Source organism: Embiotoca jacksoni, unplaced genomic scaffold (assembly GCF_022577435.1).
Source record: "Embiotoca jacksoni isolate LCO1_2020_lvr unplaced genomic scaffold, fEmbJac1.0.p SCAF_16, whole genome shotgun sequence".
In the NCBI taxonomy this organism is placed as follows: Eukaryota; Metazoa; Chordata; class Actinopteri; family Embiotocidae; genus Embiotoca; species Embiotoca jacksoni.
In genome coordinates, this window is record NW_027185296.1 from 6,040,001 (window position 1) to 6,066,626 (window position 26,626).

A 26,626-nucleotide genomic window follows, 5' to 3' on the forward strand; every position below is an offset into this window, starting at 1 on the left:
AGTGGATGGGAATGTCTGTTTTTGGCTCCTCCAGTAACTTAAATACCTGTAAAACCCAGCTACTCATTAAAATCCTGACAACAAGCAGTGCTGTTCAGTGGTTCATAATATTGCCAGCAAAGAGATATTTAAGTACAGCTAAATCTCAGCCAATTGATAAATCTCTACTGTCACAAAATCATAGCCATATCACCCAACCCTACTGTACAGATATCAACACACAGTTTTTAGAAGACTGGAAAAACATGCGATGCCCTTAATCTTATATGTGTTATCAAATGGAACGACTAATGTTTACAACCATAGCCTTGAAAAGTTAAACCAATAAAATCAAACTCACCTCAAGAACTTGGATATAAAATCAAACAAAACTTCTGCAGTCCTGGTATACACACTGCTGGGGTTGAACAGAGTCTCTCCAGGGAGGAAGGAGGAATGGGGGGGGGGAAGGCTGGGTGAATGAGTGGAGCAGAGATGAGACTAGGACATGGGGGAAATGACCGGGTGGTAGGCTGGTGACGAAGATCTAGCCTTTTGGAGCGGTGTATTGCCGCAGGAGAGACGAGATGGCGCTGGATTCAGTGACCTCCTCGGGGAGAGAGCCCTCCATGTCTTTGATGGACGGGTCAGCTCCGGCGTTCAGCAGGAGCTCCACGATGTCAGCAAACTCGCACGCTGACGCTATGAAAAAATTAGATGAAACAAAGCAGGAGTTAGGAGAAGGACAGGGGAAAAAAATTCAATAAAAAAAGACAAAAAGCAAACAGTTACGGGTCAAAGCCTGTTGGCCTACCACTTTGAAACATCTCAACAACCATATGAGAGAATGCCATGAAATTTTGTGCGGACCTTAAGGTGCCCAGAGGATGAAGCCTACTGAGATCAGTGATTCAACTGGACTTCAACTTTTCAACTGGAGCAACCAGCAGGTCAAAGTTCTCATTTATTCCGTGAAACATCTACTGAATGCATTAGCATCCCATTAGGTACAAATATACCGGCTTTCCACAGCATGGCAAAGCTCAACTCGACTTGTACAAGGTACTTTTTGGATTCTTGTTTGCAAATACAACTCGCTCAGTGGAGCTGGTCATCATAGCAATGCCACATGACACTACAAACTATATCTTCAATGCAACACATACACTCACTGGATCCTTTTGTTGGCAAGCAAACAGGGACCTGCACCTTATGATCTGACCACAGTGTGGTTTTGTGGGTTGCTGTTTAATTAAGTAGTCCAGTTGATTAAAAAAAAATTGCGGTTGCCATAGTAGCTTGGCTGGCTGGTTTGAGCAGGAGGTCCTGTCTCGTGCAATTATGATGCAGTGATAATTGTAATGACGCTTCTCTCTGACCAATCAGCGGTCTGCAGTGCTCTGACATCACCCTTTAGTAACGGCAGCTCACTTGGAACCTCGTCAGAGGTGAAATCAATAAAATGTTTTGCCTGATGGAAAACTGAGACACATTCAGTTGTACAATTTGAAGGAAAAGCGTCTACATTCATGGTTCCCAGATGATGTATCCAGTGTAATCCTGACATTGATGACGCCCTGACTTTTCCTCAAGCGCTACCAAGAGCTTCCCACTTGTGGCTTTGAGTGAAATGTCTCAAAACCTGTTAGATGGACTGGTATGAAATTTAGTACAGATATTGATTGTAACAAATTTCTGGCATCAGGTCAAAATTTCAATTTGTACTATTATGACCAAATTCCTTCTGAACTACTGACATCACCACCAGCCTCAGCTGTAGTTTGTGTTTATTGTTAAATAGAAAATGTTAGCTAAAGACAGTGAATGTGGTCAATGATGAGTGTGTTTATACTTTGACATTTATCCAGTTAGGAATTAATGATAAATTGGGTAAATTATGTATCATTGCAGCTCATGTTAGGCCGTTATGATGATGTGTACCAGGTTAGAGTGAATTTGCCTAGTTCCTTTCCTCTCCATACTGTAGTTTAATACAGTATGTACGGTGCTGCAGTTAATGAAAAGCCCATCTGCTGTCCCGGCACTGACACTGGCCTGGACCTGAGCTTCCTTCAAACACTTCATTTCTGCCCCATTGGCAATTTGTGCACCACTAAAAGGGTCTTTCTCTCTCTCTCTCTCTCTCTCCCCTCCCTCCCTCCCTCTCTTTCTCTCTCTCTCTCTCTCTCTCTCTCTCTCTGTGTAGAGTGGCGGTTGGGGGGTGGGCAGCTTGCACTTTCTTAACCCAGTTAGTGGGCCCCTTAATTCCTGATGCACCTCTTGCCCCTCTGGCACCTCACCCCCCCCCCCCCCCCCCCCCCCCCTCTTCATCTCCTCTATCTTCCTCTCTTGTTCTGAGTGCTCTTCTCTGTCAGTGTCAATCGCTCGCTCCTTTTAAAGAGCAGACTCTGTGCTGTGCCATGTTCGCTGATGTCAGCAGCCGCAGTGATTGACAGCTAGGCCTTTTAACCTCCTGCTCAGAGGTGGCTGGCGGGCGGGCTGGCAAGCAGGAGTGTGTGTATATGTGTGTGTGTGTGTGTGTGTGTGTGTGTGTGTGTACATGAGCTATGATGATACATTGGAATGCGCGTGGGTAAGTCAGTGTGTGTACATGCTCAAGTTGTGTCTATGAATACTATGAATACTATGAAGCTGTGCAGGTGTGAAGTGCCACAAGAATCTCTCAAACCAAATCAGACTAACTAAAGCTTGGATGTTTTTTTCCAGCCATGCTTGCAGACCTACTCTTGTTGCTCGAAACAGTATTTTATTTAGCCAGCCGTGTGGGGGTGTGTGCGCGTGGTGGGTGTCTCGCCTGGGCCTTGAGCTGTAAAAAGTGGCTGGCCCTCAGGGGAGCCGTGGAGGAGGAGAACAATTTATGGTGAGCAGTAAACCCTCAATTAATCACTTGCCAGCCACTGTGGCCCTGTGCAAAGAGAGGTGGGAATGAATTTTCATTCTCTGCTATTTGTCTCTTGGAGTTCATCGCTTATGTTTATTAGTCATCTTTCTATGCCCCATCCTCGGGGTTTCCTCTGGTGAGTGCATGTGAGTGTGTGTTTGTAGATCTCTGGTGGGTGATGCAACATGCCCACTCCAACGCCACCAAGCCCTGGGACAGATGGTGTAGCCACACACACACACACACACACACACACACACACACACACACACACACACACACACACACACACACACACACAGAGGCTCAGAGGACATGAGAACCGCCCCTCAGGGACATGTGTGTTGGGGCATGAGAGGGTCAGGGGAGTCTAAGGACCACTGCTGATTTCCTCTGGGATGTCTGGCGATTATTACACACACACACGCGCACGCGCACGCACACGCACATGCACACGCACAGGATGAAACAGAGAGGAATGACAAAAACTTGTTGAAAAACAACTGCAGAAAATAAAGATGAGGAATGGGAGGGGAGAGAGTGGGAGGAGGAGGGAAAGATGATAAATTGGAGACAAATGTGGGCAAAGAGTGGGTGTATACAGTACACAAGCTGCTGTATATAAAGAGAGTGCGCATGCAGACAACATAATGATGTCAGTGTACGATAAATGTGGGGAGATTTGTTTCAAAATGGGATATCAGCCATTTGAAAAACAGACACAATGGCTTTCTGGGAAAAGCAGGATATAGATTTTGCCCTTTAAATGAGAGTGTGCAACAATGTGGACTGTAGAGATGAATATGAAAGGCCTTCTTACCATAATGTAGGGCTGTCTGTCCTTCATTATCCTGTAAAAAGCAAAAACAAGTGTTTACTTCAACAGACCTGTGACTGAGGAAGAATAAATACACCAGTGGGAGCAAATTTAAGGAACAATGTCAGGAATAATACCACTGTACTGCCAACATTTGGTATCAGACATGTTGTAAATTACTTAAGTCAAAATTCCGCGAGAGCCAAACCTACAAGAACAGCTGCTGGACAAAGGATGCCATGTTTTCATTGTACCAAAGAGGGATTAGAAGAAGATGAGATATTGATTTGAGAAACACGTGACCTGCAATCAAACCGTTTACCTTGTAGGTGACTTCCAAGTCGATTAAACCAGAAACAACAAGCAACTAAAGTTCAACATATTACGGTGGAATCTGACCACGCAACACCACACCGGTGTTTGCACCAACCTGCAACGCATCCCATGTTAACAAATCCTGACGTATGTTAGTGCAAGCAGGTGTGTGTGTGTAGGGGTCACAGCTGAAACCAGATGGATGAAAATAGACAATGCATCATACTGTATTTACACAGTTTTGAATGGGACAGAACAGAAACAGAAAGAAAAAAAAGCTACCACTAATTTGATTTAAGTGATCATGCACTCATTTGAATAAGTAAAAAAAAAAAAAAAGTGAAAGCAGATACAAACAAACATTTACAATACTTAAATTGATTCTATCAGTTTTGGACTTACAAAACCAGTAATGGTGTCATTTTCAGTGATTTTTTATATATACTTTTGAAGATCATTACACCAAGTGAGAGATATTGTAGCTGTCAGAAATGAGGCATTAGTCTGTCATTTTAACTTTTTAACTTGCCTACCATGGGTTTTTCCCAATCTCAAGGAGGCCTCCTTGGTAGGCTGCATTTCTAGGATGCTACGTCATCAAATCCCACCAAAGGACTGCCTCTAGGATCCTACAAATTATACCCACAAATTCTAAAGGATGCCTCAGGGGTATATGCTGCATCCTTAAAGCACCCACGATCCTATGCACATGTGCAAAGATCGGGACCTTTTCAAAGACGCAGACAAAGAATATCAGGACTCTATACCGCAGAAGTAGTTGACGATAATGCTTCGCCTTCTTGCAGTTTGCTAGACTGTTCCATTATGTGTTCTCTGAATGCAAGGAAGGAGCCTTGCCTTGCTTCAAAAAGACCTGTTCTACCATGGACGTATCCTTGACACTGAGAAACACCACATATCTTTGTTACTCAACCCCAAGCCCATTTGTTCTGAGGTTAGACATACATTTTTAAAAAGCACTTACAAATATATAGCTTAAAAAGTCAGTCATTTCCTGATACGGCTAGGTCACTGTGGTGGTTAGCAAATGTTACTCAAACAGCAGTAAATTGCTCTTTTTCTGGGGACTATTCTCTGCTGAGGATTAATACACATGTGGTGCCCATGTTCAAGGTAATGACTAGTGGAAGTGTGGCACAAGCTTCAGAGACAATGGAGACAAGACTAAGTGTCACAGAGTGAACAGAAAATTAGACGTGGCCTCTTGTGTGTGTGAGAGTATGTGTGCGTCCTTTGAACAGGACAAATTATTTCTCGGGGTCAAGGGGTCAATGGTAGAGGTATAATTCTTGTAAGAAGTGCTTGACTGAGGACAGGGACAGGAACATTTGTGTGTGTGTGTGTGTGTGTAGGTATAATAAGACACAATATATGACATGGATCATCAACAGGAGATTCTGTTCTTAATCACTGCTCCAGCCTGCCTTTGCACCTCATAATGATGATAAATGGTCAAACTGTTGCCTCCAGTCTAAGAATGAGAGCAGCCAAGTACAATGGTTTCAAATACTCAGAGACAGATTAAAAGCCAGGAGGAGCGGTGACATTTCCTTCTGTCCCGTAAAATGTCACCGCAGCGGAAATACTTCCAAATTACTAAATCTGTAACAGTGAAATTATTCATTAGTCTTTCCACCTTTACCCTTTTAACAGCAGATCCTCTTGCTCCTTTCTGTTTTGGTTACTTCCCATGTCCTTCCTCTATTCCCTCTTCTTCTGCCAAAATACACCTCCTTCGTCCTTTTTCTTTTATTACTTTATCCACCATGCTTGTTTTTTATATTTTTTTATCATTCATTCCTCTCTTTTGTCTTTATTATCCTTTCATTTCTACAGTCCTGTCTTACTTTTTTCCATTTATTCTGAATCTCTTCCATCTTCAATCCCTCATTGGTTTTTCCTTCTCTTTCCTGTCTGATTTCTCTGGCTGAGCCTCAGTGCAGAGTGATCCTATTGTTGTGTTTCCCTCTGTCTCTCAGGGGCTGCACTTCAGGGACCTGCTGATTGGATTAGAGCTTTCTATTCCCTCTGGGTGGATCACGGAGCACAGATGCAAATCGCCACCAGCGTGGAAAGAGTGCCGTGGTTAACCCAAGACAACAATGCTGTCTGTCTGTGAGTCAAATCACAACCTGTGATGTACTGCGGACACTGCGTCTGTCTCTCACAATGATGTTGAGTCAAGAGAAGAGGGGCCAGAACTGTAGTAAAACTGTCGAAGGTAGATACATGCAGGCATCACCATCAGGAAAAAAAGAGACTCAACTAATTTTCTCTTTATTTTACAGCATTGCACGCACACGCACACGCACACGCACACACAAAGACTCTGCAGTGGTACAGTGACAGATGTTTACAGCCGGCCAAGCGGAAGACCTTGATGCACATAAATACATAGTTATAATTATAGTGTAAGGGGTTTAAGGCCTAATCTGCACCAAGCGCTAATCTGCAGTTCGTTGTTCAACAAGCATAGATGCACGCACACATGCATACACACACACACACACACACACACACACACACACACACACACACACACAAAATGTGTGACTGACAATACACTAGCAAAAAACAACATTTAACACACAACTTTGTAGATTTTGGACAGCAGGACTGAAAAAAACAATATAAAGTGTGTCCATGTGTTTGTTTGAGAAGAACTACCGTATGCTGAGCATGTCAGTGGTGCACGTGTGCAGCCCACATGCCTCTTGCATGTTCATGTGAGGGGTCAGCGGCCTGTCCTCGCAGCGCTCCCTAATGCCCCTGGATCCAGGACGGAGGCTTGATGGAATCACAGAAAATTGGATTGTCTCCCATTTGCTTTGGAAGCAGCCTGGAAGAAACACTCTCCCTCCACCCCCCCTCCCACCACACCAATACCTGCAGTTAGCATCCCCCCCCCACACCCCTCTCTCCGGTGCACCCCTATTCCCATCCCATTACGGAGGCATGTCGCACCAAACCTCTGCTTTTACATGTCATCCAAAGTTTCCCCTTGCGGTGCAGAAATGCTGGGCTGGATGTCAGCAGAGTGCTCAATAAAGCAGCTGCTTGCACAATACCAGCAGGAGAGATCCAGCTTGGTGTAGTGTATCACCCTAATGGGGTGGGGCAATATGCTTAGGAGCAGCGCGGGTAGGGATTGATCTATCAGTACAATTGCAGTTTTGCTGAATTTAAGTCACACCAATCTATCATTTCTACCACACAAACGATGTGAAGCAAGATAGATGAAAACAAAAGGGAGGGAATTAATGCAGTCTTGTTTCTGAACAGATCAAAAATGAGGACTGTGACTAAGTCCAAAATTGGTCGAAAGAAAGAGAAGAAAAAAGTCAGTGACCAAATAATTTTGTGGATACATTTTTGTGCACTCAGGTCTGTCACAAAGATGCCTGGAGGCATTTCCTGTCAGATTACACTACAAATAAAAGTGTAGGATTGTCCAGACAACAACAAAGTCAGACTCAGGCCAACAGGGAACAAATAAAAACCTCATCTGTAGCTCTGTTTATCTGTATAAGAGCACACAAAGGGGCAGTCAAAGTTAAACCACTTTCCAGAAATGAAAGTGGTTTAACTAGACAACAGGGCAACATATACTTGAAACATTCAGGCCGAGATCAACTTTACATCAGGATTAAGTGGAGATCAGAGGCAGAAACTTGACTCAGTCTGAGATACAAATAGGACACACAGGTCCCTCGAGTCTATCTACGCTTGAAACTAGGCTTCAGTCTGTCTGGGTTTCATTTGTGTCCTGAGCGAAAGAGGAGATTGTTGCTGGAGGTTAAAGGTCTCTCAAATCCACCAGCAGCCGTGGAGACCGCTGCAGCATATGAGACTGAGGAGGGCACAGTGTATACATGTCGGCCCCGCAGATGGTCAAATCTTTTGTGTACTCAAACCGTGCCAATCCAAACTGGATCCAGTGGTCTGCAGTCCGTGACCTGGAAACCATCGCACAGATTTTTTATTTTCTTGACATGAAGCCTTTTTCTCTTTCTTAAGAATGAAAGGTGAAATATCTTTTGGCTTTTATAGGCTATTATAACAATAACGTAATGCCACAATCTGGGAGTAGTTTTGTTTATAGGGACAATATATTAATGGATAACAATGACTTCAGTGTCAGAAAATAAAAACAACATAAAAAGTGCTACATGCAGGAATTTACCAAGAAAAAAAATCATTAATATAGCAAATTTGAGAAATTAGTATAATGGCTGTTCAGAAACACAATCTTTGACAGCCCTCGTGGCTAAATCAAGAGGAGGGTTTTATTCTCTGGGTGTGAGCACTACGGCTTCAGTATGCTCTTGTAATAAAGGTCAATTAATTATTTGAAGAAGCTAAAAACAGAAAAATATGTCTTCAGTTTTTCTGAATTGGGTACTACTTTGGCATAATGCTGAAGCTAATGTGGAGATGTCTTATGCTGCAGTTCCTCTAATGGCCACTAGGAAACTCCCTGCCTGTGAAGCCTTTACTTACAAACGTGACAATTTCTCCTTGAGCTCTCTTTTTTTTTCTCTCATTTTCTTGGTTCTCAGTAAACTTTCTTCAGGCTTTTTCATTCTCTCCTCCTCCTCCCCACTCCACCCCTACCCCCTGGCCTCCCTTTTTTTCTGCCCCTACTGTCCCTGACAGCAACATTAAACAAGTGGGAAAAAATGAACAAGCAATTATGATTTATGATCAATGCATGCAGCAGCTGCTGACTTTTATAATGACAGTAGTCGGGGGAGGGAGAGGAGGAAGGGGAGAGAGAGAGAGCGAGAGGGAGGATGAATGTATGTGTGTGAGTCTGTATGTGTGTGCGTCAGTCTCCGGGGTGTGTGTAGATGAGGGGTGAATCGATAGTTGACTGGGATCATTGGTATGCAGATTCCAGCAGATAGCATTATGATGAGCAGGTGCCATTAATCTGAAAGCAGAGCACAGATCTGAGCCAGAAGAGAAGGTGAGCCTCCTTCAGTGGGTCCCATCTGTAATCAAAGCAGCTACTGTGCCACTAAAACCACAGACCAGACTTCCTACACAAGTCAAAAGCACCACAACTCACACATACCTTACAGCTGACACATACCAGGAGTTTGTAGTTATACTGTGTTCCATCCTGGTTTTCAAAAATAGTTAAAAAACAACAACAACAACAACAACATAGAGATAATTTAGTCTACTTCATTTTTTTGTTAAAGTTAAAATATTGTCAGGTGCAGCTTGAAAATTCCCCCTAATTGGTGCTTTTAAGAAAATTAATATAAGAGTTAGCTAGAGAACTTTTAATCCAAAAATTCATACTATACTTTTATAATTATTCATGTTTGCTTATTGTATCTCTGCACAGCAGATGATTTTCTAATCTCTAATGATATGCAGGTGCATCTCTGATGACATAATCCTCATCAAAAACAGAGCAGAATCATCACTTGGGCTAATGTGGATGCATTTCCTTTCTCAAGCAAGTTTCTGACACATGATTTGCAATGTGTGCTACTTGATCTGTCTTTAGAAGCACTGGGACAATCAATAGAAATGAGTTGTAGTCTTGCAGGTCAGAGATCACACTTATTCTATGGTTTGTAAAATAATTGCCAGAAATGTGAGAATTACACAGAATAAAGACAGTAAATCTTCTGAAATCATAATGTTTGAGACTTAGACGTTAGACTGACGTGTGCTTGCACGAGTTTGCCCTTTGTTTGCCACGTATGCTTCTGAGTGTTTATCCTCGTGTGTGCGATGGGAAGGCCCTCCTTTTAAAAGGATCTGCAGACCGGGGGCCAGCCCTAATTGAATCTGGATCTCCTCTCTGAGCCGGGAGATGTAACCTTGCCACTCAGCGTGTGAGCACTGCCACCCACGGTCAAATTAGCCTGACACCAAATTCACTGCCCTTCACACCTCCTACGAGTGTCCTTCAGGTGTCTGGGTGTTCCCCCTTCCCTCTCACACCCATAGCTGCCGTCAGCAGCATCACAGCTGTCGAGGCCTTCTGAACAGGTTATCCACCCCAAAAACAACGATGTCTAAAGCCATGTCTAAATATAGTGTCAAACCTCATTTAAATGACTAGATCTTCTATCCTCTCTCTGTCACACCAGACAAAAGAAGCCTTGAATTCTCAAAATCTCCATCTCTTGTCCTGTTTCCTCCGTGCACATCTTCCTCCCCTGCACACTTGTCTCCCCTCCCCGTGTCGCTGAGCCTGCTTGTTCCCATGGGACACCTTAGCCTCCATTAAAGCCATCAGAGGAGGAGGATAGGGTTAAGGCTGAGAATTAACATCGCCAGAGGCCCCGTCTGTCCTCCTGCGGCTCATCGATGATGTTTAAAAAGAAATATATGAAATAAATAAATACATAAAAGAGTGTAATATGAAAATCAATGGCCGGGCAGTGGGGGCTGAGGCTGAGGCATTTGGAGTGAGGGACTCATAAAGCTGAGTACTGCGGGAGACTGATGGAAGGCAAAACACTTACTTTGTTTATTCTCTCTCCTCACCCCCATCCCCTCCCCTCGCTGTCTGAATCTAGCTCTCACTCTCTCACTCTCCTCCTCCTCCCCCCTCTCTGTCTGAAACAGTCGAGGACAGCTTTAATGCTCCTGACAATTTATGTGGACGGTTAAGAACGATGGAAATCAAATAGTTGAGTGTAGGCAAGGCCCCAGTGAGTGGCCAATAAGAAAGAAACAACAGCTGATGATGGCAAAGAGGACTGTTACCTGCTGGAATGGCTCTTTAGGCTGCACTATTACTGTCAAGTCGCTGGCTCTTTTCTGAGTGCTCATATTATAGATTCATAACCGTATCTATGTCCGATAGGCCCTTTTAACACAGCACGGCAACGGCTTTCATTTCATCGAATCGGGCTAATGTGCACCGAGTACTAAATATGAATCCTATAAGAGCAACTTACAGTGTGACTTATAAAATGTCAAGCGCTGTGTGAGGTGGCTGCAGGGCCTTTTAATGTTTGTGAGTTATACTTGAAGGAGGTTTGCTTGAAAATGGTTAACTTATAAGAGACCTGTTTACCCTAATCTTCCAAAAGAAAAAAAGAAATCACAAAATAACAGCAAGAGAATTATTACCTTCCATGCCAGATAAACATGTACCACTGTCATGCTGCAACACATTGAGCACATATGGTGCTCAATGCTGATTGGTTAAAGGCTGCTCCAATAGTTTCAAAATTAACCTGAGGTCTATGTCCATTGGGATGCAACAACTGGAAGCAATCACCAATGAAGCGTGGTCAGACCCATCTATTCACACAGTGAATTATGGTCTAATAATACCAGGCTACCTTAACAGTACTGTCCTGCTTCCCCTGAACTAGTTTCTAAAGCTAAGGAGCAGTTTTATCATCGTATATCTAATATGATCTGGAATGAAGAGGCATTTTTCAGACCAAACAGTTTTAGGTACTCTTGACATTTCTTCACTGGTAAAAGCCTAAGGTTGCTTGTTGAGAGGAAATGCCAGCGAAGATATTTATATTTTGCTTTATCTCGTAGTGTTGTCTTTTGTGGCATAGAGGCTCAATAAAACGTGGCCTTCACTGTTTGTCTAGTTGTCTGTGATTTGTACTATTTTTTTAGGCTTTTGTGTCTGCTGTTTACACAGCTTATGTTTTAGATGGAGTTTTTAAACTGGCGGTTGCCTGTGCTCCACTGGTTAATTGACAAATCAATGTAGAATTATATCACCACAGTTCCTCATGTAACGGGAAAGAAGCAACAACCTGGAGTAGGACCTAAAAAAGTACCCAAACACAGAGTTCTAAGAACTTCAAGGGTTCTCGGTTCCCGCTGTGCAAACACAAAACAAGGGGGAACTCCTTCCTATACTCTTAAAAGTATGACAAAGCTCTTGCAGTTTGAAAACGACTGATATGTATTTTATAAAAGATCCAAAAGAGAAAACAAAATACCAGTGTTCATTTCTATCTGTCCAGAGAATTAAACACCTGACAGTTTTTTTTTTTAAATCACACAGCAGATGTAAAAGGCGTAAATACCATGGTATAAGTAATACGGCAAAATCTCAAACAAATCAATGTTCTATCAGAGTGTACATTATCATATTGCGCGACCTTACTAGCGTCCATCTTGCATCTTTGTTTATTCTGCTCCATTTCACCCTCCATCTTATTTTGTTTTCCATTTTTATTCTTCTCAATTCTCAATAGATTTCTTCTCCTTACTTTCCCACCTTGCTGCCTTTTCTTTCTTAACGACCCTATATATTCTGGTGGATAGGTTGCACAATTACACACACACACACGCACGCACGCACGCACGCACGCACGCACGCACGCACGCACGCACACACACACACACACACACACACGCACGCGCACATACACATGCGCGCACACACACAATTATGACGAATCTTGCGGGATATTTGTTATGACTGGGCTGACTGAGCCATTAGTTATAGGAGGCAGTGCTGGGAAAGGGGAGGGATACAAACGTGTAATAATGCCTCTACCATAGAATTTCAATCAGCCATCGCGGTGTGTGTGTGTGTGTGTGTGTGTGTGTGTGTGTGTGTGTGTGTGTGTGTGTGTGTGTGTGTGTGTGTGTGTGTGTGTGTGTGTGTGTGTTTGATCACAAAAGCAGTTGACACCACAGTAGAGGACACAGATGAGAGGGTTCTGTGTTCTTTGTTTGTACGACAGTAGGCCGAGCTTCACTGCAAAAAGCTGGTCCACAGTAGAGCTACATAAGATCCATAAAAAAGGCTGCACTTTTTGCTGAATGTTGCAACTTCAATATGAAAATATGAAATGTAATTAATATTGATACAGTTTTACTATGCTTTTTTGTGAAAAATGTGCATGAACAGATGCTAATGCTTACGATGTGTCCAGTTTGATTAAAGTGAAATATTTTCTCTGACATGCGACTTGATTTGTGAGCCGGGAATTTGGCAAACCAAGAATGTCTTATTTAGGAAGCTGTCTGAAAACACTTTTTCTTTTGAGAAAAAAAGGCATCCTTGTGCTCCCTGCTAAGTGCGGTAGTCAATATTCATATGGCAGATTGACTTTTTATATTTTTTCCATTAATTTAACATGCAGTACATTCAGTCACAGCAACACTGGATTATTAAACTAATTAGTGATTTAAGAGTGTTTTCTTACAAATCAGCACTTGTGTACATCTTGACAAAGTGTCACTGATTTTATAAACATCCTGCAAAATGGTTGATTAATCGTTTAACTCATTCAAGAAGCATAAAAGCTATATATTCTCTGAAATGGAATATTTTACAGCTTTACTTTTATAATTGCTGCAATCTTTAATCTTGATATTGCATAACAAACATGTTTACGTTTTAAACTGTTGGTTGCACAGAACAAGCAATTTAAATTTGTTTTCTTGCACTTTAAACAAATTTGCAAAGTATTTTTCAATACTTTCTTATGTTTTAGAGGCTAAAAAAATTACTCGACTAATTGAAACAACAATCATCAGATTCATTTGTGATGAAAACATAGCAGCCTTAACTGGTATAGACGCCTAAGCTTAGCGTGGATTGACCTCAGTGTGATATTGAAGCTTATAGCACTTTATCATGGCTCAGTTTATAAAGTATACAAATTACCTACAAGGTGCCTGATGACAAATGTTCAGAGTCCAATATTTAAAAATTTTGAAATTTATTGTATTGTTTAAGTCCAAAATTAAAAGGTACCAGATGTTTAGGTTACTTCTGTAACCCTGGATCTCAGAGTAGAACGAGTGAGATGTTTAACTATGGGACACTATTGTCATTACATCCCTTCATTTTTATGAAGGACCATCGTGGTGTCATCATGATTCAAAATAAGCACACCCTTTCTCGCTCACCCAAACAGAAAGAAGGGCGGCCTGGTGAGACAACCCTCTTCATGCTACTCAGCTATGACAAGAGATGATCTCAACTTGTCTTTTATAACACTTATTTTGATGTCTCACTGTGGGACATTGAGACTCCTGTATAGCCAGGCAGATTTATCTCAAACAACTGACTGTCAGCTCTTGTCACGCTGAGGTGTGTGGATGAGGCGGGTCCACAGAGTGAGCCACGCTCAGGACAGTGGGGGCGAACAGTAAACCGTACTATACTACAGTATAGTAGTAAAAAGTATGATGACATACAGGCCAATGCAAATTTTCTCAACAAAAATACACAACATAAACACAAATATTCTTGCTTTTAATTAGCCAATATACTGTATATGTACATATCGATAGAATAATAATCTCCTGTCTCCACACTAATATCATATAACCCTATAGAGGGTAACAACACATACTGAAACGGCTAAGTTCAACAGATTTGCTCAATTCTTCTCTCAATTCTTCACTGTCTGACTGTCAGCATGGATCAGTCTCATGAATTCACTGTTTGGCTTCATTATAAACATAAATCAACAGTCTGAGTCCTCCCACACCCTCCACAACAATATCAAATCAATGGGTCCATGGAGAGACTATGCTGTTACAAATCAGCTATACAGACATCTACACGCAGAGCTCTCTCCCTATTTTACACATAAAGCAGACAGACACAAACTAAAGCATGCTGTGTCTGATTTGCACAATAAAAAGGTACATTCAGACAGAACTTCCAAAGGATATATCCTGCTCCCAGTCTCCAAGGCCCAGCTCCTGACACACACAAGCATCCATACTACCCTGATGTCTGTGTAGGTTCCTCGTGCAGACTGTGTGTATCAGACTTGTTGTGTGCTCTCCAGCCACCAATTGTAGGCCACCCAGTCAGATATTTATTACTATTGATCTAGCTGGTCCTGGCTGGAGACTTTTGTTCTGCCGGCTCGAGGCTCTGACCTCAATTAAGTTATGAATTTCTATCTGATAGACTGGGAGTGCTTGGGGCCGGCCGTGGCCGTGCTACCACGCTGGATTAATTAGAATTAGCGGTGCTGCGAGTCGCCCTCCCCGCCTCATGGATCATGTTGTTTTAATACAAAGTAGAGGCGCAGGCAGGGAGGGATGGAGTGAAGGGGGACGGGGGGCTATTGGGGGGGAGGGGAGAGTGATGAGGAGAGGGGAAAGAGGGAGACAGACAGAGAGGCAAAAAAAAACATGTAGGAATGAGTCGAGTGAAAGCGCGTGAGACGCAGCCATGTGCTTTAAACCTGCGGTGCCTTCTCCTCCCATCACCTGCCCTCATCTTAAACATTCATGTTTCCTTCCTTTCTAGCATTGTGTTTGTGTTGGGTTAATCTGCATCTCACCTGCACTTCCTCTTTGTCAGCCTAATCCTCCCTTGGTCACTTACCACCCTCAGTAATCACAAATCAGTCATTATGAAATTCTAGTCCTGAACACTCCTGGTCTTTGTTGCAGTCTGTAGCCACTCTGAACCTTTTTAACTCCACTTCCAGGTCACATCCTATCTCTAAATACATATTTCTATAGCAACCTGAAAGTTTTCTATGAAGGATAATGGGGCGTCTGGGATTTCCACCCGGAAAACAAAAGTTGTGTGCGCGGGATGATGGTTCGCTGCGAGTTTGGGATTACAACATCTGGACAGAGGACACACAAACAAACATACATCTTTGTCCCATGAAAGGACATAGTCTTTAGCTTTAAGTTATTCATTGTAACCTGTAAAATCACTTAATTCCTGAGATTGGGACGTTATGCACTGCAATTTCCTGTGTTTTGCTTTTATTTGTTTCAGTGTCGTTAACACCGAACGTTTCTTAGTATTCTTATTAAAATACAGCGTACACACCACAATACAGTCCTGAACTTGTATTTGCTGGTGCTTAAACATTCTGCCAACTTTTATTAAGACTCAGTGAGGTGTGACACTATTAAACATTGATTAATTTACATTTAACATGTTGTATTCAAAATGTTTTTACATGTTTTTCACATGGGTTTTGTTAACTTGTTTCCTTGGTGTGTGTTTTGTGGCCATGCTACATGGTGATTTTACACCAAACAATAGATTTAATCTCTATTTTATTCTGTTGCATTTCTACAATTTTACTGGAAAACCTTTTATAATTTAGCCAGGTCAGAAACTTGTAATAAGTGCTGGGTTTCTGTTGAAATTTGAAGACATCATTCCCAGTTGTTTTGCTCCTGATATTAAACCATCTTTTTGTTACCAGAGAGTAAAGGTCTATTTTGACAAAGTAAGCCAAACTTGTATTAGCGTTTAAATTTGCCTTCACATACATCAGCTGCAAAAGAACTTTGTTTGACAAAATACAGTCTAAAATAGCAACAAATCACATTCTTGTCTAGGGGTCCTAAGAAAAGTGCCCAGAAAAACATGAAATTTAAACATCTACAAACAGATGACAAGTAGGCAGCCTCAATTTGTTAAAGAAGATCAAGCAATGTGACTGAAAGCTACAGAACAGCAACTGAATGCGAGTTATTTTATCAGAGAAAAATAATTATTAAATTTCAAGTAAAGTAGACTATGATTCTGACAAATTTCACAACTTTTGATTGTCAGAGCACATTTCATTCATTAGCCAAAAAAATACTGAAATGTAATATCCAGTTTTATTTGTAATGTCCTGAAACAGGCTACAAATTACATATTTAGACAAAACTGAACACTAATTAGTGATGAATTTGTCCTGTTTGGATCCGTTTTCCCTGCTTTCGTGATATGATGGAATGTCCTAAACTTAAGCTTATTCCTCATTAATTCTAGCACAAAGAATATAGTCCAGTATTTAAGCCTTATTTTCCATTATTACATTAAAATGAGGTTTTATTGTCATCTTTCCTACAGTTGGTGCGGTCTGCCCCACTTTCTGTGGGTGTATTAGCTGAGGGAGCAGTGATACGGTGAGGAGGAGGAGGAGGAGGGTTTAATGTGCTGCAGCAACACCAGGGCCTGATCTACAGTTGGCAGGTGGCAGATCTGTGATCTGTGTATTCAAACACACACAGCTACCTATTGTAGTCCCCCCCTGCCTTGATCCTGGATTAACTATCAAACGAGCCCTTAATGCAGGTTACCAGGGTTTGGGAACAATTCACTAAAACAATCAGTTGATTAATTTCAAACGATTTCCCTCCTCTGCCAAGCAAATGATAATAATACTTTTTGTTTTAACTCTCAAGGCCCCCTCCCCTTTTTAATCAACAAATTAAACATAAATCATGTTTGATCTTTATTTACTGGTTGCTCGGCAGTTGGTAGAGGTCAAGAGAGATTACTGGTTGCTCTAATAGCTTGCAAACAACCCAAACATTCCTCCATTCCTCTCATGAATATAAACCTCCCATACTCTTTGTTTCCTATACTCTTTATTGAAGCAGGCAAAAAAAATACTCTCCTTTCCTTCCTCTCTTCCCTCACTGCTCTTCTCCTTGACTTCACCCCCCCCCCCAAAAAAAAAACAAACAAACCAAACAATAGGATGTCCAAGCACGTCCTAATGAGAAGCATATCGTTCTGTAAGCTTTACATAGTGAGATAATTTGGCATTGTGGGGGAGTGGTATGATTTAGCGGACTATATTTTTCTCTCAGCCACCTCTCTGCCACCTCATAAATCTGCTCCCAGTAACTCTGATGCAGAGGTCCAGTTTTTTAATATTCAGTCTCCTCAACGGCCGACTTTCTCTGACACCTGAGAGATGGGCAGGTGGGAAAGGTCCCGATGGCCTGTATACACGAATTCAGCTTGAGTCTATGCTCTGATTGGCTACAAAAACCTGCTTCTGAAACATGCTTTTAAGCTTTTTAGGTTTTGTGTGGACATAATTCCTAAAAAAAAAAAAGAGACAATTTTAAAGCATGATGGGATTTAAAATAATTTTAATTGATCAATCATTAACTATTTTCATCCTGTTTCTGTTTGCTCCATTACAAATGATTTATGAGGAAGACAAAAACATATGTGTTGCAAGACAAAGTTAGGTAGAATCAGACAAAAGTGTGCAGGAAATAAATCAAGTCAAATTCAGTCATCTTATCACTACCTGGGCAAAGATTTATGTTTTCTGCTTTGACTGCTGAAAATTCGTGGCACTTAGAATTATTAATTTACATTTTAATGATGGGTACACGACTGTAAATGTGCTACATCTTGGAAAAAGGGACAAAAGCTCCTGTCTATACATCAATCCTCTTGTGCTGTCATTATCTTGATATGACTGTAAATCATCAGTGAAGTGTTTCATAGTTATCCCACTGTTAAGTCTTTTATGAGCCATTCGCCACAAATCCACCCCTCCCCTGCAAGTAGTCCAAACAAAAGGGCCACGCATGACCACAAAAGAGAAAGTCATTTGTGAAATGTCCTGATTATGTGGGTTGTGCAACGTAAAACAATTTGCCTGATTACTTCCAATTGATTCGTCCTTACAGTTAAAACCTCAGCGTGCAGCCCGATGAGCTGCACTGTGTCGTGCCGCCGGGCAGAGGCAGAGGAGTAATTTCTCCGATGCGCAGCTGAGCCAGCTTACCGCCAAAGCTAAAGCCTCCTGGATGCTGCTAAACCTTGGGGAGCCTAAACACTAGGCTAGCTACCAGCTAACTCTGTCTGCTAAAGCCCTGAGGGATTTGTCTGAGGCATAAAGTGAATTAAAGGTGACCTTCTAAAAGGGATGCAGAGAGAAAAGAGAAGGGCAATGGGGATGCTGGAGATGTCACTATCTGCTTTCTGTTTACCTGTGCATATGGTCAGAGCAGTGCACCAGGAATTACACACCTCCTGACACTTCCCTCTCATCCCCAGCACTAATTCTAACCAGCACAAACACTGATATGTAGTCATCCACATCGAAAACATTCTGTACAACGTTTAAAACAACATACAGCCATGAATGTGTGTTAAAGTTATGCTCTTCCACGACCCAAAAAAATACAGCTCCACAGTTTATTTCTAATAGTTGAAACTAATAATGCAACGGAGATCTGAAGTCATGCAACAGTTCTGAGCAGGTTGTTGGTCCACAAGCATGCTCTCCAAAATGTCATACATTTTCTGGAAAAGCTGTAACATATTATTATTAAATTATTATTTCTATTCATATGCTGTATGACAGAAAATCACAGGGCTTGTAGTTGTTAAATATCTAATGTTAACAAAATAAATGCTGTTTTATGATCAAATGAAACTAAAAGTTAGCTTGAAGTTGGAGTCTTACTTTGGCCCCATCGTCAATCACTTCAAGTTAAACATCACAAGTATTTGAAGCAGAAGCAGTCTTTGTACAATGTCTGGTCAATTTTCACACCCGTCCATAATTGCTATTCTGAGTTTTAGGCACAAATTCTGAGTGCTGTATATGCCTTTAATTGTTAGCGTAAGCTGAACAATTCATGTTTGAGACTGGATAAGCTGCTCACCTGACTGTTGATGTCCGCTTTTTGCTGCAGTAGTACAGACACCAGCTCCTTGTGTCCTCTGTCACAGGCCCAGTGCAGGAGAGCGCGGCCCTGCAAACACAAACACAAATGTGTACTGTGAACGGCATGGACAAAAACACAAAGAGATGACAAGACATTTAAAAAGGCGCGGGTATGCTTAAATCAGTTTTTATATGCAGTGTCATCTCTGATTCAGCTTTCATTTCAGACACTGTGAATCAGCTATGAATTCACACATTCTCTCACACACACACACACACACACACACACACACACACACACACACACACACACACACACACACACACACACACACAACAGGGCATCCTTCCTCCTCTATCTCATTCAAATTAACCAGACTTTATTCCGTTCCTTTACTGCTAGACAAAATGAATTATGCATTTCCATTCAAACCCTTTGGACCTGAGCTCCATAATGACTTGCAGACAGTGTGACAAGATATGTGGACTTCTGTATATGTGTGTGTGTGTGTATGTGTGTGTGTGTGTGTGTGTGTGTGTGTGTGTGTGTGTGTGTGTGTGTGTGTGTGTGTGTGTGTGTGTGTGTGTGTGCCAGGAAGACCAGCAGGTGGTTGGAGCACAGGCCGAAGTCTCCAGGACAAATTACAGAAACCTGCACACATTCTGTAAAGCTTGATCGATGGGACACTGTGCACAAAACATGAGCAGCCCCCTACTCTATCTCTCTTACACACACACACACACACACACACACACACACACACACACACACACACACACACACACACACACACACACACACACACACACACACACACCCTCTCCTTAGGTCCAAGATCCTTGTTCTAATAAAACCACACAAGCTCATTTTTCAGTGAGGCCAATTAGGTAAAGCAAACTCTCCAAGTCCAATTCTGTTGCTTAAATCATATTGATCACCATGGCTGCATGTTAAAATGGGTACTTATGAGCCAGGCCAGAATACCAATAAGTTGGTCTCTCTATGTCTCTCTCTGTCTCTCTCTCTGTCTCTCTCTTTCTCTCTCTCTCTCTCTCTCTCTCTCTCTCTCTCTCTCTCTCTCTCTCGCTCTCTGATTAAGAAAACACTGAATGTGTCAAATAGAAAAGGCAATCATTTGAAATTGAGAACACAATAAAATTTAGACCAGGCTTTGGTATTAAGAAAGGTCTCCTGTGATCAGGGCTGAAAAGGTCCTGTCCAGAAAGGTGAACCAGTCGTTAATAAAGTAAAAGCCTCCCTTATTTTACTTCAAAAAGTTGGACATATTCCTTCCCACTGTGGAAGACAGAAGCACTGCTGATAAGCATTTACTAGAAATAGTACCACAAGGCCTCACTAACCACACACGCAGAAACACACATGCACACCCTCGTTAGTATACTGTACATATACATGATGTATGTACAGGTATGAAAACCTCATTGCACCTTTCCCCTCTTTTATCACATCGTCCTTCACTCGCTCAGCTCTAATACTCACACTTGAGATTTACGTGTGTGACGTAGTGCACAACAGTAAGCATGCAAAAAATTATGTAAGTGCGCCCGTTTAAAAAAAAAAAAATGCATGCAGTTTGGTAATTTTGATATAAATCACATGAACAAATCTCAGACTCAATAAAACTAAGTAAAAATAATTATTTAAAAAAAAATACTCCATAAATTTACAGACCACTTTAAAGGCAGGCTATAAAAATAATTTCTTAGAACAATTTAAAGATGTCATCTGTTGTTTATTTGTTAAGAGAGTAAAGCACAGTTTTGGTCCACTCAAGCAGTCAACAGCTCCACTTCTAGTGCTGCTTTGTGGTATTATTCACAGTATCTCACAATATTCTGCCTCACCTGTTACTGTGGTGGTATTGCACCTATAAAATGGTTTTGCTGTCCGGCACAAATGACCAAATACAAAGTTGGAAGTTCTGACATGCTAGGTCCAACAAGTAATTCTGCTTTAATAGAGTCATTTAATGCCCAAACACTGATAATCAAATAAATAATAAGAACTGCAATTCATTATAATGAGTATGGTCAGGGCTTTGAAATTTAAGCATTTTAATGGTTTTGATACAGCAAAAATTAAAGTAATCATATCACACAGATATTTAGAATTGTAAATACAAGTTTTTATTTAAGCAACACGTGTGTTCTCTCTTTGGGTGAACGATAAATAATTAAATTTATTACTCTTATTTACCTGCAAATAATGTATGTTGTCGTCAGTCACTTAATTTAGAAACTGCATTCTTCTTTGACACATCACACATTTTAATTTATATGATTTAGATACAAAATAGAACAATCTGACATTGAAAAAATGTTTCTGAGAAATACCAGAAAGTTTTATCATAGAGAATATCACATTATTGCCATGTCTTCCTTTTTCATATGAGTTTATCAACAATAATCATTGGTGGCTCCATTAAACTAAACTATTTTATTACTCCTTTGGCTCTCTGGATATTTTTTTTCCCTGTTTTTTTGGTTTTATTGTCTCTTGACTATAAAGCGAGTGCTAGATGAGGCAGTGGGATAAGTTAGCCTGGCATTGTGAAAATCTACCACTCACTTAATGTCTAACTTGTTATTTAACTTGGTTGGTAACTAGAAATCTGTAGCAGGTGGGTATTAAAACAGACAGTACTGGGACTGAGCTTCCTTCTGCTTCTCTCTGAGCTGCAGACGCTGATCAGGCCTCCCGATGACGTGAAACTTCGCCACTGCCCTCTGCTGTTCAACAAGCTCAACTACAGGTTAGAAGACAACTACAATGGCTGTGAGCAGACAAAGCTTCCTCTGCAGAGGTCCCTCAACCATCTGGCCTTTGACTGTGAACTCACCAGCCGACAGGCTGTTTATGTGGAGATGAAAGAGAGGCAGGGATCGAGCCATTTGGCCTGGCCGATAATGAATGGATCTTAGGGTCAATCCAGAAAACACTGCGATGGTAATAGCCGGTCACACAATTTACGCATTTGAGCCTGAGCAGTGGTTCCCCTGTGTATGTGTGTGTGTGTGTGTGTGTGTGTGTGTGTGTGTGTGTGTGTGTGTGTGTGTGTGTGTATGTATGTGTGTGTGTGTGTATGTGTGTGTGTGTGTGTGTATGTGTGTGTGTGTGTGTGTATCTGAAACCATTATGTAACGATTGCAAAAAGAGAACTATCTCCCCACTGACCTGTATTTATCATGACACATCTCTGATCATTTTCAGCTGGCCTCCTGCGCGAAGGGTCACTCACAGTGAAGCATAAAGCCACACAGCTGCTACGGATTCAGCGTATGACTTAAACACACTTCAGCTCGGTGAATGCTTCCTGACACTGGGTTCTGAGGTGAAAGGTTGACTTCCCTCCTCTACTTCCAAAAATAAAGTGTTGCCATGGTAATCATATTCTACAGAAGAATTATCAATAGCAAGTCTCACATGTGACCACTCCAGCTTCCCTTGACATGTTTCTCGGCTCTGTGTTTTGTACGTACCTCTTCATCTTTAGTGTTGACGTCCACTTTCTGGGAGCTGATGGCCTTGCTGATGTGGTCGATGTTGTTTTCTCTGCAGTAGTCAAAGATGTTCTTATCCTCTTCCCTGAGAGCAAAACATGAAGAAAAACAAAGACAGAAAAGAGTCAGTCAACTTCATCTTATTTTTAATCATCATTTATTGTTAAAGAGTCAGATGCTTTGCTTTGGTTTTTCTTGGCCAGATTTTGAGACGTATTTCTGAGATTTCAGAGTATTAGGGGTTGATTTTAAATGACTTATACTTCACAAACAGTGTCACTTTCAACAAGTTTTTGGGTCTGAGTTTTTCAAATTCTATTCACCTCTATGGTCCTGGTTGGAAACACATCTCAGAGATGAACCTTTGGACACTGGCAAATAAAACTAAAGCTCCTCTAAGTGGCTGAAATATCAGCCAAAATATTGTCTTTTAAAATTTGGGTGAACTGACCCTTTAACTTCCTTGTGGGCCATTAATAATAGTACTAGTATTTAGTCATCAAGCAGAGATAACAGATAAACATAAATCGCGTCTCTATGTCTCATACTGGAGCCACACGTGCCACATCCCTCGGGAACACTGGCATACGACACATACGAGACACACACGCACGCACGCACGCATGCGCGCACACACACACACACACACACACACACACACACACAACGACACCATCCCAACTCTAATTATATCTCTGTGCCTCTAATCACCTCCTGGCATTGGGGACAGGAGTGAGTGCTGACGGGGGGAAAGCAGGGTACAGTGGTGGCAGTGGAGAGATGTTGGGTGACGGGGAGAGAAGGGGCAAAATCTCATTTGGAGCTTTACGCCTTCACCTCCCTCTTACCCATGCTGGCCATTCAGATTAATTGAATTTAGTGCTCTATTGTCTGACAGCAACCCCACATACCTGCTGCTTTACTACCACACAGTCATTCATTTATCCCCAAAGCCAAAACCCCCAATTCCTTTCTCTGACACCTGCCTGCTCTGCTGCACTGAGCCTCACGAGTCCCAGAGCGCACGGCTGGTTCCAGCCACACAGGAGCCACTGGGTTGTTTCCTCGTGAAGACTGCAGGAGGATGTTTAGCTCAGAATGGGGCTCTCGCACTCTCAAGGTTATGGGTTAAATAATTGTACCAGTCCTCCGTTTGCACGGTGGAGATTTGGTAACAGCAAATCATAAAAGTCCTTTATAAACGAGTGGCCCGTAGTGATGTTTTTAAAACTCACAACAAATTAAATGGGTTTCTTCGGATTTCCAAAAATGTGGTGAATTTCTACAGACCTCCATGATTTTGAAGAGAGAGAGAGCAATGGTTTTGCCATATTAGAAGTTTAACTTCCACTTGGCTACCCATGCAAGCTAAACAGTTTTTCTTTCCTGCATGGTGCAATCAGGCGCATTTGGAGGAATCATGCCAACTATAAATTGTATTATCAAGTCAAAATAAGAGGCACATGGATGTTATGGGTTTATCATGGGAAAAGGGTATCTTACAATTGACGACACATGACAATTGACGATAAGAAATCAGAACAGAAATGTCAAGATGTTTGAGGTAATTTAGAAGCAGTGCCAACATCATTTAGTTCATCCCTCAGCGAGCACTGGCAGGTTTATTTCTCACCTGTAAAATGTTCAGTTTAAAGGAGCAGTGTCTCGGATTTAGTGCCATCTAGTGGTAAGGTTGCAATTTGCAACCAACTGAATACTGCCTTCCCTTACAAGAACATCGAAATATCTACAGTTGTGCTCTCTACAACCAGTGTTTGGTTTGTCCCTTCTGGGCTACTGTAAACATGGCAGTGCAAAATGGCCTGCTCCGTGAAAGAAGACCCGCTCCCAATGTAGATATGAAAGGCTCATTCTAAGGTAAGGAAAACACAACGATTCTTAGTTTCAGGTGATTTTTACACTGATGACAACATAATTATGAATATTATATTCCATTTCTGACAATAGATGCTCCTAAATCATACACACTGAATTTAGTAACTTCAGTATATTGGTATCAGCTTTTTTTATACACATATTTTTTAATATTTCTCAGTGTTTTCACCAATTTGGCTTGCTTTTCAGTTTAGTTGTACTCAATCACAGTACAAGGAACTCTATTCTATTCTATTCAATATGAGTAGTAGCTTCTATAGTATCACTCGGGTTAATGTCACAATTGCAACACAAAAAGGGAGGTAGGTCTTGGATTGGCTTTGCCCTCCTCTTAAGACAACTACAGGTCAGGTTTAAAGCAGTCATTCCCACAGAGATCCACTGCCCTCCAACATCATCCTCTAACAGGATGACCAATCAGCTAAAATCTCCATCCATGGATGGGAAATTCTTTTGGCCCACAATCAAAACATTTTACTGTTTACTACATGAGGATACAAAACTGACACCGATACAGCAACACACAAAGAAAGTTTTTCATCCGCTGTTTGTTCTTTGATGCTCCCCTGTACTTCCTTTTCTTCAGCTTTTCACCTACATGCTTTCTCTCTTTCCCTTCTCCCCCTCCCTCCTTTACTCTCCCCGCCATCCTCTCATCAGCCTGTGGTGAATTATGAATAACTCATTACACTTTTATCACAGCTAGGTTATGTATGAGCACATTCATTTACATACTCCTGATTACCACTGCTATGTTTATTCATGAGACTCTATGCTGGGACACTCCCACTTCCTTGTCTGATGGCCATGGTGACCCCAAGTGTCCCTGATGTGTGGCCGCCATCCGTCTCCCCCGGCAACTAATCAATAGGCCGGCTCATCAGTCTTCTGTCAATGGTCGGACAGGGCCGGCCTGACAGGTGCATGACACATATAAAGCGCGAGCAAACACACACGTGCACACACACCTAAGTAGGTAGTGTAAGGTTATATAATACACACAATTGCAAAAAAACAACCAACATTTGTAGTTGTGATCACTTCTCGCACAGTGAGAGCACACAGGAACCCTCAGACACAAACACACAGGCCATAAACAAACACATGATTAATGTGGGGCCTATAAACGACATGACATCAGCAGTGCCGCTAAGCATGCTGGGAAGGTCACAGGCTACTCTGTCATCACTGGGGTACCGAGGGTTTTGTGTTTGTGTGTATATATGTTTGTGTGTACATGTGTGTCCAGTCTGGTGTACTGGCAGATATGTCCTTCATCCATCAGGCTAAACTGGTCACAGTGGTGGAGAACACTCATCTACCTGGCCTGAGCTTCACTGATCAACACCAGGGCCACACCATCCATCACACACACACACACACACACACACTACACAATCTGTCATCACATTCCCGATAGGACCCTGGCCGATGCTCCATGGCGGTACGAGAAACAATGAGAACTCAAATAAGTCAGCTTTGGCTCCAAGCAAAGTGTTCGGACAACAAAGCCTCCAGTGTTTATCAGGATCCTTTTTCAAGGTGGATGAGAGAATTACAAATGTAGCATTCAAAGCCTCCTCAATCACACACTGATCAGCTCAGTAGCCCAGGGACATTGCTAATCAATCCCGCTTTTGTCGATACACGCTCCGCAAATACACATACACACTCCAAGGTTGGGATGAGCAGTGAGCAAAGCAATTAACTCCCTGTCTGGTTAACAGGTGCTTAGCTGTTTAATATGGAGTGGGTCTGTGCGTTTGTGTGTGTGAGGAAGAGGAAATTGAAATGCAGCAGAGC

At 41.9% G+C, this 26,626-nt stretch overlaps 1 protein-coding gene across 1 annotated transcript in view; it reads right to left on the bottom strand.

Moving 5' to 3' along the window:
- acbd6 (acyl-CoA binding domain containing 6) overlaps window positions 1-26,626 on the bottom strand; it is a 32,003-nt gene that overhangs the window by 246 nt on the left and 5,131 nt on the right. The window contains exons 5-8 of the mRNA XM_069150483.1: window positions 22,907-23,012; window positions 19,404-19,493; window positions 3,702-3,732; window positions 1-681 (exon numbers count right to left, since the gene is read on the bottom strand). The exon at window positions 1-681 is cut by the window's left edge and continues 246 nt beyond it. Coding sequence (XP_069006584.1) covers window positions 527-681; window positions 3,702-3,732; window positions 19,404-19,493; window positions 22,907-23,012 — 382 coding nt within the window. The 3' untranslated portion in view covers window positions 1-526. The remainder of the gene's footprint in view (window positions 682-3,701; window positions 3,733-19,403; window positions 19,494-22,906; window positions 23,013-26,626) is intronic.